This window comes from Canis aureus, chromosome 8 (assembly GCF_053574225.1).
Source record: "Canis aureus isolate CA01 chromosome 8, VMU_Caureus_v.1.0, whole genome shotgun sequence".
Classification (NCBI taxonomy): Eukaryota; Metazoa; Chordata; class Mammalia; order Carnivora; family Canidae; genus Canis; species Canis aureus.
The window spans coordinates 14,733,804-14,749,209 of record NC_135618.1 but is presented as its reverse complement, the minus strand read 5'-3'; the positions used below and the strand labels follow the sequence as shown (position 1 = coordinate 14,749,209).

General features: G+C 38.4%; 1 protein-coding gene across 8 annotated transcripts in view; it reads right to left on the bottom strand.

Annotated features, from left to right (window-relative positions):
• DNAI3 (dynein axonemal intermediate chain 3) overlaps positions 1-15,406 on the bottom strand; it is an 81,811-nt gene that overhangs the window by 19,962 nt on the left and 46,443 nt on the right. For all 8 annotated transcript variants that reach the window (XM_077905257.1, XM_077905258.1, XM_077905260.1 and 5 more), the window contains 2 exons: positions 7,851-7,984; positions 3,611-3,674 (listed from right to left, as the gene is read on the bottom strand). In XM_077905257.1, coding sequence (XP_077761383.1) covers positions 3,611-3,674; positions 7,851-7,984 — 198 coding nt within the window. The remainder of the gene's footprint in view (positions 1-3,610; positions 3,675-7,850; positions 7,985-15,406) is intronic.

The window sequence follows — 15,406 nt, the reverse complement described above, 5'->3', positions numbered from 1 at the left end:
CTCTTAGAATCCCAATGAGACATTAAGCAGAAAAAAAAAAAAACCCCACCTACTAAACCTTGTAGATAGCTCCTAAAGTAGAGTTTCAAAGAGATATTTGTCCACCCATATTCACAGCAGCATTATTTGGAAGCAACCCAAGTGTTTATCAAAGAGGGAATAAGCAAAATGTGATATACCTACAATGGAATATTATTCATCCTTTGAAAGGAAGAAAATTCTGACAAATTCTACAACATGGGTGAAACCTGAGGATATGATGTTAAGGCAGAGAAGTCCATCACAAGAAAACAAATACTGTATGATTCCACTTATATGACATTATCTACAGTAGTCACATTCATAGAGATATAAAGTAAATGGTGGTTGCCAGATGCTGAGAGGAGAGTGGAACAGGGAGCTATTGTTAAATGGGTGCAGAGTTTCAGTTTTGCAAAATGGACACCATCCTGGAGATGGGTTGTACAACAATGCAAATGTACTTAATTGTATTGAATTATACACTTAAAAAATGGTTAAGATGGTAAAATTTACATTTATGTATATTTTACCACAATTTAAAATTTTATGTAAAGTAAAAATAAAAAATTTAAAGGTAGCTTTTCTGGATTAAAAAAAAAAAAAAGACCAGTTTTCCTCCAATTAGGCCCATCCTGAAGATAGCATAGGAGACATACTTCTAAGGCCATCTTGAAGCAATCTGGAAGATTCTTGGGAAGTCAGGAAAACCCTGGAAACTAGCAGCTATCTTCTTGTTGCTGCTCTTGATAAAACCAGAGCCTGGTTTTATCTTCCCATAGTGGGGCTTCCCCAGATACCACCTCACTCTGGGCAGCAGGGCCATCCATGAGTCTGGAAGCCTTCTGCAAATGTGATGATTACCAATCATAGCAAGATTGACAATTACCAAAATTTGTACTTTACAGTAACATGTTAAATATTCTCAACCCATATCTTTTCCTTCCCTTTGTCCTTTTAAGGACCTTTAATTCCATCTAGCAATGAATAGAGCTGTCCTTAAGTTATTAAACAGAGTACCAGAGGCCTCAGGCCAAGTTGCCATGAGAAAGTTATAATAAACAAAGTAGTTTCCAGAATGATTATCTAATGCAGGATTCATTATAGTGATGTGATTAAGAGCAGACTGCCTAGGTTAAAACCCTGGCAATGCTGGTAGCTACCCCCTAGGGTTGCCATGAGGATTGAATGAGCTAATCCATGGAAAGTACTTGGAAGAGTGCATGACACATGGCATACGCCGATCTGTGAGTAGAGTACATGAAATAATTATGTCAATTGTCATCACTCAGCCTTCATTTCTTGGGTTGTCACTTAGATCATCTGGAAATTTTGCTTGATTTGGCCTTATCACATGTATCTCATTCAGGGTAATCTGAATTTTCTTAGAAGAGGAAATTCTTCCTCCTGCCTTGTTGTTAATAAGAACATGGTGTCCCTAGGAAATCAAGAAGGATTGGGTCCCAATAATCACCTCATCTTTACTCAGGTATACTTCATGGTGTTTGTGAAAAACATTAGACTGGTAGCTCTCAGGGAAAACACTGCCAGTTCATGGATATAATTAGGGCAAGCAGTGCATAGGTTAGAGGGTCTAAACATGGACTTCTCTGAACTTCAACCATTATCCAATGGGAATAACAGTGTTGTTTGGGTTTCCATATTACAAAATGTTTGACTGATGATTTTAAAGTATTTTAAAGTATTATGATGATTTTAAGGTATCCTTTTAAATTTTTTTTAAATTTTTATTTTATTTTTTATTTATGATAGGCACACAGTGAGAGAGAGAAAGAGAGGCAGAGACACAGGCAGCAGGCTCCATGCACTGGGAGCCCGACGTGGGATTCGATCCTGGGTCTCCAGGATCGCGCCCTGGGCCAAAGGCAGGCGCTAAACCGCTGTGCCACCCAGGGATCCCAAGGTATCCTTTTAGTAAGCGGTTAAAGCTATTTCTCCACCTCCCCCCCTCTTTTTTTGCAATGAACTAAATGCCAAGAAATTAAAAGCAGCTCTTATCCGTCCATACCAAGCTACATCCCATTGGTCATAAAGTCTGGACATGTTGACTGCTAAGTCTCACTCATATTTCCTCTGCTGTACATCCTTGTTACCATGGCTATACTCAGTCCTCTCCATTTCTCATCTAAACTATTGTAAGTGGTCAACCTACTTCCATTGTAAGTCCCACCAGTAAATTCATCCAGCCCCTGCTCTCCTGCCAGAGTGATATTCTGATTATACTGGTGGGACTAGAATAAGGTTCAAAGCTTAGTAGGCACTCAAGGCTCTTAGCCATCTGGACCCAATTATCCTTCCTGGGACCTCTCCTGCTGCCCTCTCTATTGCTATATTTTGGCTAAGGGATCTCCCTGTTTCTTAATTGTCTACTGCTGTTTGGGGTTTCCATGATTTTGCATGTATTACTTCTTCCACCTGATAGGTCTTTCTCCAATCAGAAAATTGCAATCCACTCTTCAAGACCCAGCTCAACTGTATCTCTCTTCAGTAGGGCCCTTTCTTACTAACTTAAGAGAGTCGGTCCCTTCCTGGTTTCCCATGTCACTTTGTATTTGCCTCTAGCCATAGCACTAAAGACAATGTAATGTTATCATTTGTTTCTGTGTTTGAATTTTCTAATAGATCATGGAATTCCTTTGGGGGAGGATAATATCTTGTTTATCTTTATATCCCCAGTGCCTGGCACAGAACAGATTCTCAATAATGATGAATGAATGAAAATAAGAAAGAAAGAACAAGGGGTGCCTGAGTGACTTAGTCAATTAAGCATCCGACTCTTGATTTTGGCTCAGATTCATGATCTCAGGGTCTTGAGATCAAGTCCAATGTTGGGCTCCACTGTCATTCTGTCTCTCTCTCTCTCTCTCTCTCAAAAAAAAAAAAAAAAAAAAAAAAGAGTACAAACAACATTAGTGAGTTTCAAACATAAAGCTCTTGGTTTTTAAGTTTGTTGTCATTGGTTATTCTATAAATGGAATAAAATTTAAAATAAATAACTAAATCTGTGTGTCAGGGTCTGCCTCAAAAGCAGTTTAGGAAGCTAGTTCCATAGTAAGGCCCCAAGAAAATTTCTGAGACCAGGAAGAACCAGAGTTTACCAATGCATAACAAAGTCATGGCATCACAGTCTCAACTTGTGTCCCAGTGGTATAGTGGAGACAGCTGCCGTGTGCATGCAGTACATGCACAATTAATACTCATTAATTATTGAATAAACAGAAATGTGAATAATCATAAAAGTAGCTGAATGTATTTCATTATCTCCAGTATATAATTTTGAGTACAACTTTTAAATCATGGAATTTGAAATGAATGAAAAGCAGAAAATCAGTTTCAGGTCTGCAATCACCAGATGAATCTTATTAAAAATCCAGATTCAGATTCGGCAGGCCTGGGGTAGGGTCCAGCACTCTGCATCTCCCACGGGCTCTCTGAGGTCCAAGGGCCTCACTTTGAATGAGACGGACAGACACAAGACCTTATATGCCCTGCCCTCTCAGCAGCAAGGCCTGGGTTACTCAGCGCTTCAGAAAAATGAGTAACTCATAACAGAGCAATCCTCAAAACTTACCCATCAACCGGCCAGTTTCAGAGTCTCTTTCCATTTTCCAATCTGTGTATATCACCCCACCTTCCTAAAAACAGAACAGGTTTCTGATGAGTACAGCGACGTCTTAAGGGAATAAAGACCTCATGTGCATGTACTAAAGCTGACTGTGCCTCACACAAGCCCAAAGTGACAGGTTAACTCAATGCAGTGATAACTTGATATGGTTAGGGGGGTGGGGAGGCTCAAAACAATTACTTAAAATTAATTTATTAAAAAAAACAATTACTTAATTTTTATATTAAACGGCAACAAAAAATGAACTTACCAAATTTTTATCTCCACAGAATGCTATGGAAAACACAAGCATTTATGAAAATAATCTATGGACACAAGTTCTCACTTCTGGGTTTCTCAAGTTTTTATTAATAGGGGAACTGTCCCAACAGACCAAAAGCTCCAAGAAGGGATCTGGTCTGACTTCTTCAGTGATTTGTCCTCAGTATGATACAAAGTCAGTAGTTAAAAATATTTGTGGAGTAAGAGGGAAAGGGGGAATGTAAATTGATAATATGGCACCATTATCTTTAAAGTTGAGGACAGGAAACAAAGTTCCATTTAAATAATATAGCTAATAATATATATTTCTGCTCTGCTTATGGCCATTTTAAGGAGGGGGGAAGGCAGAGGGACCTGGTGTAATACAGAGGCAGAAACAGCAGCCAAAGGGAAAAGACGCAGAGCCTGTGAATAGCGGAGGTGGGAGAGGTTTCGAGAAAATCTTTAGTCTGAAGGAACCTGGAGACTCGGAAAGGTTTAGTGACTCAGGGTCGCCCAGATGCAGTCTCCTAATTCCAATGTTTTTCTCTCTGGGTAGTAAAAGGAAAACCCAGAGAAGGATGTATAAAAAGAGTTGTTGAGAGGAACTGAAGGACGGCTTGAGATGTGTAGAAGAAAGGACAGGAGAAAGCATTTGCTATGCAAAGTGAAGGATGAGCTCACTGGAGGGGGGGTGGTGGTGGCACTCATTCACTCATCTGTGCTTTTATCCATTAATTCACATAACAGACAAGGACTGTGTTTGGTGTTCGCAGTTCAGCATCAGAAGACGAGCCCTCCCTCCACTTGTGGTGTCCAGAGTCTGAGGGAGCAGACAGGCCGGCCCGCGGCCAGTGTGCGCACACCTCTCCTGTGGCCTGTGGCACCTCACCCCCCTCACCACTGCCTGAGCACAGCATTTGCTGCTGTGGTTAGGACCTTTCTGTACGTGAGCCAGCCCTTGCCAGAGTCCTGTAAGAGTCATTAATATCTCCTTGGTCTCACAACTGATACATGGAACACTTAACAGAGCCAAGTCAAAGAGGAGAAGCTTGAACCAGGTTAATAAATACATGCTGAGTGCCCATTCTATCTGTAGCCAGCTGGCTGGGAACTTTCACGTCCTTCTCCATCCAGTTACCTGGTGCGGAGAACTCGACTCTTCTCCCCTGTGTTGACATTCCTGGCCCCACTGCTCACGCCCTCTTCATCTCAGGGTTGACCCACTTAAAATCACTGCTTGTCTAGCCTGTCTGCCTTTCTGGCTCCACTGTCTCCTGCCTCAGTCCTGCACTAGCCAATCTAGATCCCAGAGCAGTCTCCCTTATTCTCTCTCGATGGAGCAGCCATGTCAAGTGTTGGTAGAAGAGCATTCCACTGGAATGTCAGCCCATGAGGGTGGGGAATTTTGTCTGTTTGTTCACTGCTATATTCCCTGGACCAAGAACAGTGTCTGGCATAGGGTAAATGCTCAATAAATAGCTGCTGAATGATAGATGAAGTTAATTCTAAGGAGGGTAAAAGCTCGAAAGGCAGGAAAGAGTTTGGTGTAGAAAAAGAAGAGAAAAATCAGAGCAACTGGAGGGAGAGAAGGAGATTGGTACAGATGGGGGTGTAGAGATATAAAACAGCCAAATTAAATATATAACATAGCCAAATATAAAACATGCAGAATCTTGTAGGCCACAGTGTAAAGAGTTTCTATTTTATTCACATTTGACTGAGTAAAGAGTTTCGATTTTATTCACATTTGACTGAGTTGTCACTGAAGAGTTTAGGCACAGGGTGTCATACTTTAATTTCTGTTTTAAGATCTTATGATCATTCATCTTTCTAAAGCTGTCACCCCCTGCTTTCAAAACTTGTGTCAAAGAAACAAATATTACATGATTCTACTTATATAAGGGACCTAGAGCAGTCAAATTCAGAGAGACAGAGAGTAGAATGGTTGCCATGGGCTGGGGGCTGGAGGGAACGGTGAATTATTGTTTTAATGGCTACAGAATTTCAGTTTGGAGATATCTAGAGAGAAATGGCTGTGAGTGTTGCTCAACCATATGAAATGTGTCTAATAGCACTGAATTATACACTTCAAATTTGTTAAGGTGGAACTTGTATTTTTCCAAAATTAAAAAAATATTAGAAGCCCAAGTTATAAAAAATTGAAAGCCCAAGTTATAAAACAAGTATCTGTTTGGTAAATGCCTCATTGTCTACCAAATGTAATTCAAATTCCCTAATGTGGCAGAAAAGGCTCTTTGGTTGGATCCCAACCTAGCAGTCAAGGTATAGCATCCCCTCTTGCCAATGATTCCACTATCTGTAGACAAATCCCAGGCTTCTGTAATTCCAAAGCATTGTTCAGGCTGTTACTTCTGCTGGGAATTGTACTCTGATCTTTCAGATGCTTCCTCAACCTCCAAAGTCCAGCCAACTAACAGTCTGCCTCCCCCCAACCTCCCCTCTCTCATCCCTGTGGCTTCTGGATGGGCACTGACATGGATAATGTTGTTAATGTTTCTGCTCCTTAACTAGGCAGAGGGTGCCCTGAGAACAGGGACTGTGCTGTTGATTCATGTCTGATCTAAGGCCTAGTGCTGTGCCTGGTGGGCAGTATGCTCTTGAGAACTGCTGTAATCAACTAATACCCTCATAATACTAAAGTGTCAGTGCAGAATGCATTCCGGTGAGACCAAGCTATGATGTCTTCCCATGGTGGCATGGCTTGGAGGGTAAACCCTTTATTTCAGGGAAATCGAGTCATGAATGAAAAGGACATTTCTGTTTCTATATGACCATAGATATAGTTCTGAGTCTTATTTCTTCGTTGGCAAAGCGAAATTTAATCCCTACAAGATTATTAGGATTAGATAAGATATAATTTGGAACAAATACTGGCATAGACCCTACTATATAGAAAATGTTGAATAAATGGAAGCTCACTTTGGTTATTACAGTTGGTGCCAAAAAATGACAGCCATTATTATTATTTTTTTTAAAATTTTTTTAAATTTATTTATGATAGTCACACAGAGAGAGAGAGAGGCAGAGACACAGGCAGAGGGAGAAGCAGGCTCCATGCACCGGGAGCCCGACGTGGGATTTGATCCCAGGTCTCCAGGATCACGCCCTGGGCCAAAGGCAGGCACCAAACCACTACGCCACCCAGGGATCCCCGACAGCCATTATTATTATATCCAGTTGTTACTTTTGAATTGAGTGAGTTTTGCACTGTCTCTCCTGCTACATTTTGCTAGCTACCAAAGCAATATATTTTCTTAGTAGATCTATAATACTTAGCAAGGTTTCTTCTATATGGTATAGGTGTTCAATAAATATTTTTAGGTTGGTCAATAAATCATTAGTAAAGAGGGTCATACTGAATTTTATAGATTTTTTTCACATTCATCAGGAACATTTTGAATATGAATATGAATCTATTAAAAAATTCAATGCAAACAAGTATACTAAAATATGGGAGTGGTATAAATATTATGAACCTTAATAAGGCAAATGTACAGTAGAGGTTGTAATGAATCAGAATAGAAAAGTGGTTGCCAGGATGGGGGTGTGGGGGAGCAGAAATAGGAAAAGGCTAGGGGAAGGTACAGAGTTCTGAGGATATGATATAAAACATGGTGACTACAGTATAACACCATATTGCATAATTGAAATTTGCTAAGCGAGTATGACTTAAATGTTATCATACACACAGGCACAAAGATAAACGTGTGAGGTGATGGATGTGTTAATTAATTAGATGAAGGGAAGCCTTTCACAATGTATACATACATGAAATCACCACGATGTACACTTAAATATCTTACAATTTTCTATGTCAATTATGTTTCAATAAAACTGAAATTAAGAATATATATATAATGAAGACTATATATATTCATATATATATAACGTATATATAAAAGAGCAGATAATTCTGACTCACCTCTGTTCCCACAAAGAATTTTGTGCAGAAGTCCTCTATTGGCTTGAGATGATTGGCCAACCCACCTTCCAGATTGTAGTACAGGTTCATCTCTCCTGCCTTCACTGTTTTGCTCTGGGCTAATAATACTTTGTCTTTCAGAGGAGTATGAATAGAAGAAAAACATATTTACAGTAAAAGACATTTTAAAATACGGTTAGTTTATATTTTTTGTCCCTTGCTACATACCTCTGCCCTATTCTCTCTCCAGTGTGGCAGGCATAAGTATAAACATCTTTAAACTTCTAATTTAGCAGCTAGAACACTCTTTCAAACCAAAGCATATGCAGGAACCCTTGCATGTAAAACTGATCAAAATCTTCATTGCTGTGATTAAAGTGTTTCCTGGTGGGAAGAGGGAAGACCCCTCTACCTACTTTCAGGGGCTCCATTTTTAAAAAAAGATTTCATTTATTTGAGAGAAAGAGAGAGGGGGAGAGTATAGAGGGAGAGTGAGAAGCAGACTCCCCCCTGAGCAGAGAGCCTGACATGGGACTCGATTCTAGGACACAGAGAACATGACCTGAGCCAAAGACAGATACTTAACCAACTGAGCCACCCAGGTGCTCTCAATTAGGTAATTTAGCTTTGTATCCTGCTTTTCTGTTCTCTTAAAGATATTATCTTGGGCATGTTCCTAGGTCACTTATTAGTTATAAAAAATGTGATAAATTTCTGGGAAAGATAGAGAAATATACGCTCATCTAACCCTACTCACCACATTTCAATATATCATCATCTAGGTTATATCACCCACGGGAAAACAAACAAATGAACATAAAAAATTACCAGCAATGGGCAGTTTGGGTGGCTCAGAGGTTTAGCACCGCCTTCAGCCCAGGGCGTGATCCTGGAGACCCAGGATTGAGTCCTGCATCGGGCTCCCTGCATGGAGACTGCTTCTCCCTCTGCCTGTGTCTCTGCCTCTCTCTCTCTCTCTCTCTCTCTCTCTCTGTCTCTCATGAATAAATAAATAAAATCTTTAAAAAAAAAAACCAACCAGCAAACATTAAATGAAAACTAAAATAGAAAAATATCTCAGCTGTACTAAAAATATACATTCTATTTTTAAAAACATAGCATAATTCTGGACAAAAGTAAAAAACAACTATGATTTCATTGGTACAATCAACTAATGTTACCTTTATTAGAGATATACATGCTTTGGACAATCTCCTTTCCCAATAGGTAGGACATCAAAAACAAGTTTTGAAGTAAGCCAAACATTCATGTTTGGCTTTTATTTTTATTTATTTTTATTTTTTAAGGATTTTACTTATTCATTCATGAGAGACACAGAGAGAGAGAGAGAGAGGGAGAGAGAGAGAGCAGAGACATAGGCAGAGGGAGAAGCAGGCTCCATGCAGGGAGCCTGATGTGGGACTCAACCTAGGGGCTCCAGGATCACGCCCTGGGCCAAAGCAGGGGCTAAACTGCTGAGCCACCCAGGGATCCCCGAAGCCAGACTTTTAAATAGCTCTATTACAAACTATCAGTCAACATTTCAAGAAATAACTAGGTATATTTAATCTCATTGTTCTTACTAAAAGATATTATTTATAATATATTTAACAAGAGCAAAAAGGCCTTTTGTATTCATTTAATATATAAAAATATTAAAATATTTATGTCAAATTCTTCACTCTCATTTCAATGTCTATTTTCTCTTTTTAAATAATATACATTAATATATTAATATTAATAGAGTAGAACACATATATAATTTATAGATAAATACACGCTCATTTGGAATGTGTGCTCAAAAATGTTTCCTGATGGGTACAAGATGGAAAAGTTTAGAGCCCTCTGGTCTAATAAGGGGAGCCATGAGCCTGATCCAGGGGTCAGTCCTGGTAATGCAAAGGAAGAGGCAAATATGAGATGCACTGTAAAGGAAGACATAGTTATCCTAAGTGAGGGACTGGATGTAGGGACCTGAGGAGAGAGACAGAGATGACTCAAGCTCTGTTCTGGACACACTGACATTGAGGGAAGAGATTGGGTTAAAACCCAGGAGATAGAGGCAAGGTGGAGCATTCTCAGCAGAGTAAGAGTGGACCAAGTTACTGAAAGGGGTAATAAGGAAAGCACACTGCTGAGGTAAGAGTTTGAGATACATCCATGATAAGAGGGCAGCAGGAAAGACCAAGGAGAGAAACTGAAGAAGTATCAGGAAAACCACAAAAGCCAAGGCAGGAGCTCTGAGAAAAGGGGCTTAGTTGGTAGTGTTTAATGTGGTGGAGTTAAAGAGAATGAAGCCAGAGAAAAATGTGATTGTCTACTGTGTTTATTCAGACTTGACTGGAATAACTGGCATATTTATTAAATTCAGCCTCATCCTCATGAATTTTTCATTCATGATTTCCATCTCAAGGGCCTGAGTTACATAATAATAGGAGCTAACACTTACTGAGTGCTTACTGCTTGACTACATGCCAGGTACTGAACTGTATGCTCCACATGCACCCTTTCACTCAATCCTCACAGTAACTCCTCACTAATTCTCCTTCCAGGATGATAAAGGAGACTCAGAGAGATTAAGTAGCTTGCCCAACTTCTCACATAAGGTGGCTTACATTTATTGTGAGTTGACAAAGAGCTGTTCTTCAAGCTGTATATATATAAACTCATTTTATCTTCACAGTTTTCCATGAGGTAGTTACCTTCATTATTTACTTCCCTTATCTTCACCTCTCTCTTTCCAAACAGGTTTATTAAAAACAAAAACAAAAAAGAGGAAGGCACAGAGAGGTATAGTAATTTGACCTGGTCGAATAATAAACGGTGGCCTTGGGATTTAAACCCAAACTCCAGAATCCACATCCTTAACTACTATGCCGCAGTGCTCAGAAGAATTTAACCAAGGGTCTGAAGCAATTCCAAAATAGGAATTCCAAAAACATTTAGAGCAAAGTCTCCCTCAGCAGAGTAAACAAAAAGGACATTTCGAAAGTGAGCACTCTACTCTCAGCAGGGCATGGAGTATTGCAGATCTAAGGTGGCAGGTGAAAGCCACGCGTCCTATAGCCACTAGGTGGCAACACAGCACCAGACAGTGGGCCGGAGAGCATTCTTAAGAGCAAGTGGTGGTGGAACAGTGTGAACTTGGATTCTTGATGGAAGGTCGAAGGAGAACTAAGCATAGGGTCAATACACAAAATGTGGTCAAGAAGCATATGAGTGTATTCTAGTCAATAGGTTCAAGTCTGGCGAGAGTAAGTGGATGGCTGGCAGTGTGTCCTAAGCAGATGCAAAATATCGTAATGAGATCTCAAATAAAGTTCTAAGAGTTGGCCATCTACACAAGAGGCAGGTCATGACCAAAGTAACTGCCTTTAATTATGAGAGGCATGTGTTAGCAAGATCCTTTGAGATTACTAACTGAAATTGAATTTTCTCCAGGACTCACGATACTGCCTGCAACAAACACTTCTGAACACACGTAAAGGGACATGGTCAACTACAGTCACAGCTGAGAATCTAAAAAGTAATCTATCCATTCTCTTTATGAACCGATTTAGCCAAATATACCTTTCTCCAAGAAAGATTCACAAAATGACTTCATCTGGAAAGAGAACATTCATTTGATGGGGAGTATTCTTATTTGATGACATTTGAGTCATGCTTCAAGATTCATTTTAGATAGGTCCTTCCTTAAGTGGATATAGATATATACCTATCATACTAAAAGGTAAGCTCCACAGGAGCAGGGAATTATCTTTTCATAGCTGTATCCTCAGAGGCCTAGTACTTTGCAAGATTTTAATATGTGTTTGGAATAAATGCAGATATAAGTATAGAGATAAAAATTGTTCTTTAAAAAAAATTAAGGGATTACAATTACTAAATCACAATCAAGTGGAGTTTATCTCAGGAATGCAGGGCTACTTTAACATTCAGATATTAATCAAAGTAATTCACCAAATTTATAAGTTTAAAAAGAAAAAAAGCATATGATTATCTCCAAAAATGCAGAAAAATCTTTTGACAAAATCCAATATTAATGGGTGTATAAAAGGGAACTTCTTGAGGGCACCTGGGTGGCTCAGTGGTTGAGCGTCTGCCTTTGGCTCAGGTCGTGATCCTGGGGTCCTGGGATCGAGTCCCGCATCGGGCTTGCCACAGGGAGCCTGCTTCTCCCTTTGCCTATGTCTCTGCCTCTCTCTGTGTGTCTCTCATGAATAAATAATAAAATCTTAAAAAAAAAAAAAAGGAACTTCTTCAACCTGATAAAGGATTCTGTGAAAACTCAACAGCTAACATCATACTTAATGGGTTAAAGACTAAATGCTTTCTCCCTAAGATCTGGAATAAAGCAAGAATGCTCTCTAATCACTTTGACATCCTGAGGGTTCTAGCCAATGTAATCAGCTAAAAAAAAATCATATAGATCAGAAAAGAAGTAAAACTGTCCTTATTTACGGATGACATTATTATCTACATAGAGAACCCAAAGGACATTATCATCTCTCATAGAAAACCCAAATCAATCTACAAATAAGCCACTATAATGTGATTTTAGGAAGATTGCAGGATACAAAATCAATACAAAGAATCAATTCTCTTTATACACTGGTAACGAACAAATTAAAAATGTGCAAGTACCATTTACTAGAGCACCAAAAAAATGTGAAAGACCTAGAGACAAATATGTCAAAAGAAGTGAAAGACCTTTACACTAAAAACTATAAAACATCACTGAGAAATTAATGACCTCAGTTGATGAGGAGATGTACTAATGAGTTGAAAGACTATATTGCAGACACCAAATTCTTAGAGTACTGATTTACAGATTGAACACAATTCCAATCAAAGTCAGAGCAGGCTTATGCAAGACAAAATACAAAATTCAGGGATCCCTGGGTGGCGCAGCGGTTTGGCGCCTGCCTTTGGCCCAGGGCACGATCCTGGAGACCCGGGATCGAATCCCACTTCGGGCTCCCGGTGCATGGAGCCTGCTTCTCCCTCTGCCTGTGTCTCTACCTCTCTCTCTCACTGTGTGCCTATCATAAAAAAAAAAAAAAAAAAACTATTAAAAAAATTTCATATGGGAAAACAAAAAACCTAGAATGGTCAAAAACCACTTTAAAAAAGAAAAAAGTTGGAGGACTAGCACCGATTTCAAGACTAATTACAAAGCTACAGTAATCAAGATGCTGTGCTATTGGTGGAAAGACAGACACGTAGATCAATAGAACAAAATTGAGTTCAGAAATGGACTCACACATACTTGGACAAGTGATTTTTGACAAAGGTACAAAAGCAATCTGGTGGAGAAAGGATAGTATTTTCAACAACTGATGCTGGAATATCACACACAAATGAACTCTGATCCATAATTTGTGCATAGGAAAAAACATCTCAATAAAGATCATAAACTTAATTATAAAACTATAAAACTCCTAGAAAAAAAAATCCCAACCTTCGGTTAAATTCAAAACCAAAATTGTGACCCACGAAAGAACAAACTGATACTCAAAAATTGAAAACGTCTGCTTTTCAAAAGGCAGGGTTAGGAGAATAACACTTAATATTTTAACAGAATGTAAATCACAGACTGGGAGAAAATATTTGCAAGTCACATATCTGATAAAGGACTAGTATGCAGAATTTGTTAAGAGCTCTGAAAACTCAATTATAAGAAAACAATGGAAGTAAAATATGGGTAAAAGATATGGACATTTCACAAAAAAAGATATATATGGCAAAAAGTGCATGCAAATATGCTCAACATCTTTAGTCATTAGGTAAATGTAAATGAGATATCACCACACCTGTTTTAGAATGGTTAAGTTGAAAAGACCAGCCATACCATCTGTTCATGAGGATGTGGAAAAATTAGAACTCTCCTACACTGCTTGTTGGAATGTAAAATGGTATAACCACTTTGTAAAACACTTTGGCGATTTCTTTTCTTTTCTTTTTTTTTTTTTTTATTGGCGTTCAATTTGCCAACATATAGCATAACACCAAGTGCTCATCCCATCAAGTGCTTTGGCAATTTCTTAAACATACACCTGCCATATGATCTAATTATCCCATTCCTAGGTATTTATCCAAGCAAATAAAAGCTTATGTACATACAAAGCCATGTATATGTGTATGTATATGTAATAGGGCTGTGCTGAAAACAGTATTACGTTTTATCGTATGTCAGTTATACCTCAATAAACTTAAAAGTGAATATGGAAAAAGCCACACTTTTAAAAGATATGATATCCTTACTATCGACTGGATAAAGACAGTAACATCCTCATGAGCATCTTTTTTCCATTAATTTAAAAAATAAGAGTAGGGCATTTAATGAGTTACTCTTTACAAGTTACATTAACCTCTCTCAGTCTTGGTTTCCTTAATCATAAAATGTAAAAAAATTCCCAGCTTGCAGGATTGTCATGATCATCTATTTTACTCATCATTACACTCCCAGGGCCTAGCATAAAATAAACACTTTATAAATACTTGGTAAATGAATGAAAGCATGTGCAGTATTAGCTAGCACAGTACCTAATTCATGACTGGAATTCAATGAATTATAGCTGACAGTTGAATACAAAAGAAGTAGAGGAGAGAACTTACTTCCTTCTGGAATGAAGTAGGCCCAAACACATAAAACATGCAATGTTTTAATACTGCTTAGAAAGGGTCATTAAAAATTTAGTGATTCTTTTTTTTTTTTTTAATATGGGGTCTTGGGTTGTATCTATGAGACACACTTCAAAGCAAGTTTTGCCCAAGCAGGGTATTAGATACATATTACGTTTTTCCGAGATATTCTATCATTTAACTGAACACTCAACAATTTATAAATGGAAATCCATTTGACAAAGCAAATATTTGGAAAGTATTTCAGTATCTAGTGATACTTGTACATTTTCATTACGCATTGCTCTTGGGGTGGGATATTCGTGCACATCTTTATTTTAATAAAGATTTTAATTAATATTTAAAATATTAACTATTTTAATAGTTTTATATATATGCCCTTCAATTACTTCAACAAAGGTGTAGGGGTTGAGTTGAGATAGATTTAAAAAGCAATTGTTATTTCTCCACTCTGTTTTATCATGGTGTTGTACAAATACTCATTTTCTGTTATATTCTGACTAAAAATGGGTAATTCATTTCTAACACTCATGACTTACTTTGCTAGACTCAAGATATGTCCATTCTATAGAATTATTCTTTGAGCATATATGGATTTATTAAGACAGCTTTGTAAAAACTTTTTTAATATATTGAGTTCTCAAAAATATACTTGATACATGTTTATGAAACTAAACTGAATTCCATCATCAAATCTTTGTGTATGTATAGGCAGTTTTAATGTGTTGGCTATACGTTTTGGTTTTGTTTTTGTTTTGAGAGAGAAAAAGAATTTTAAGCAGACTCCATTCCCAGCGTGGAGCCTGAAGCAGGGCTCCACCTCACAACCCTGAGATCATGACCTGAGCTGAAATCAAGAGACGGATGCTTAACCCATTGAGTCACCCAGGTGCTCCTGTGGTTGTAGCCAT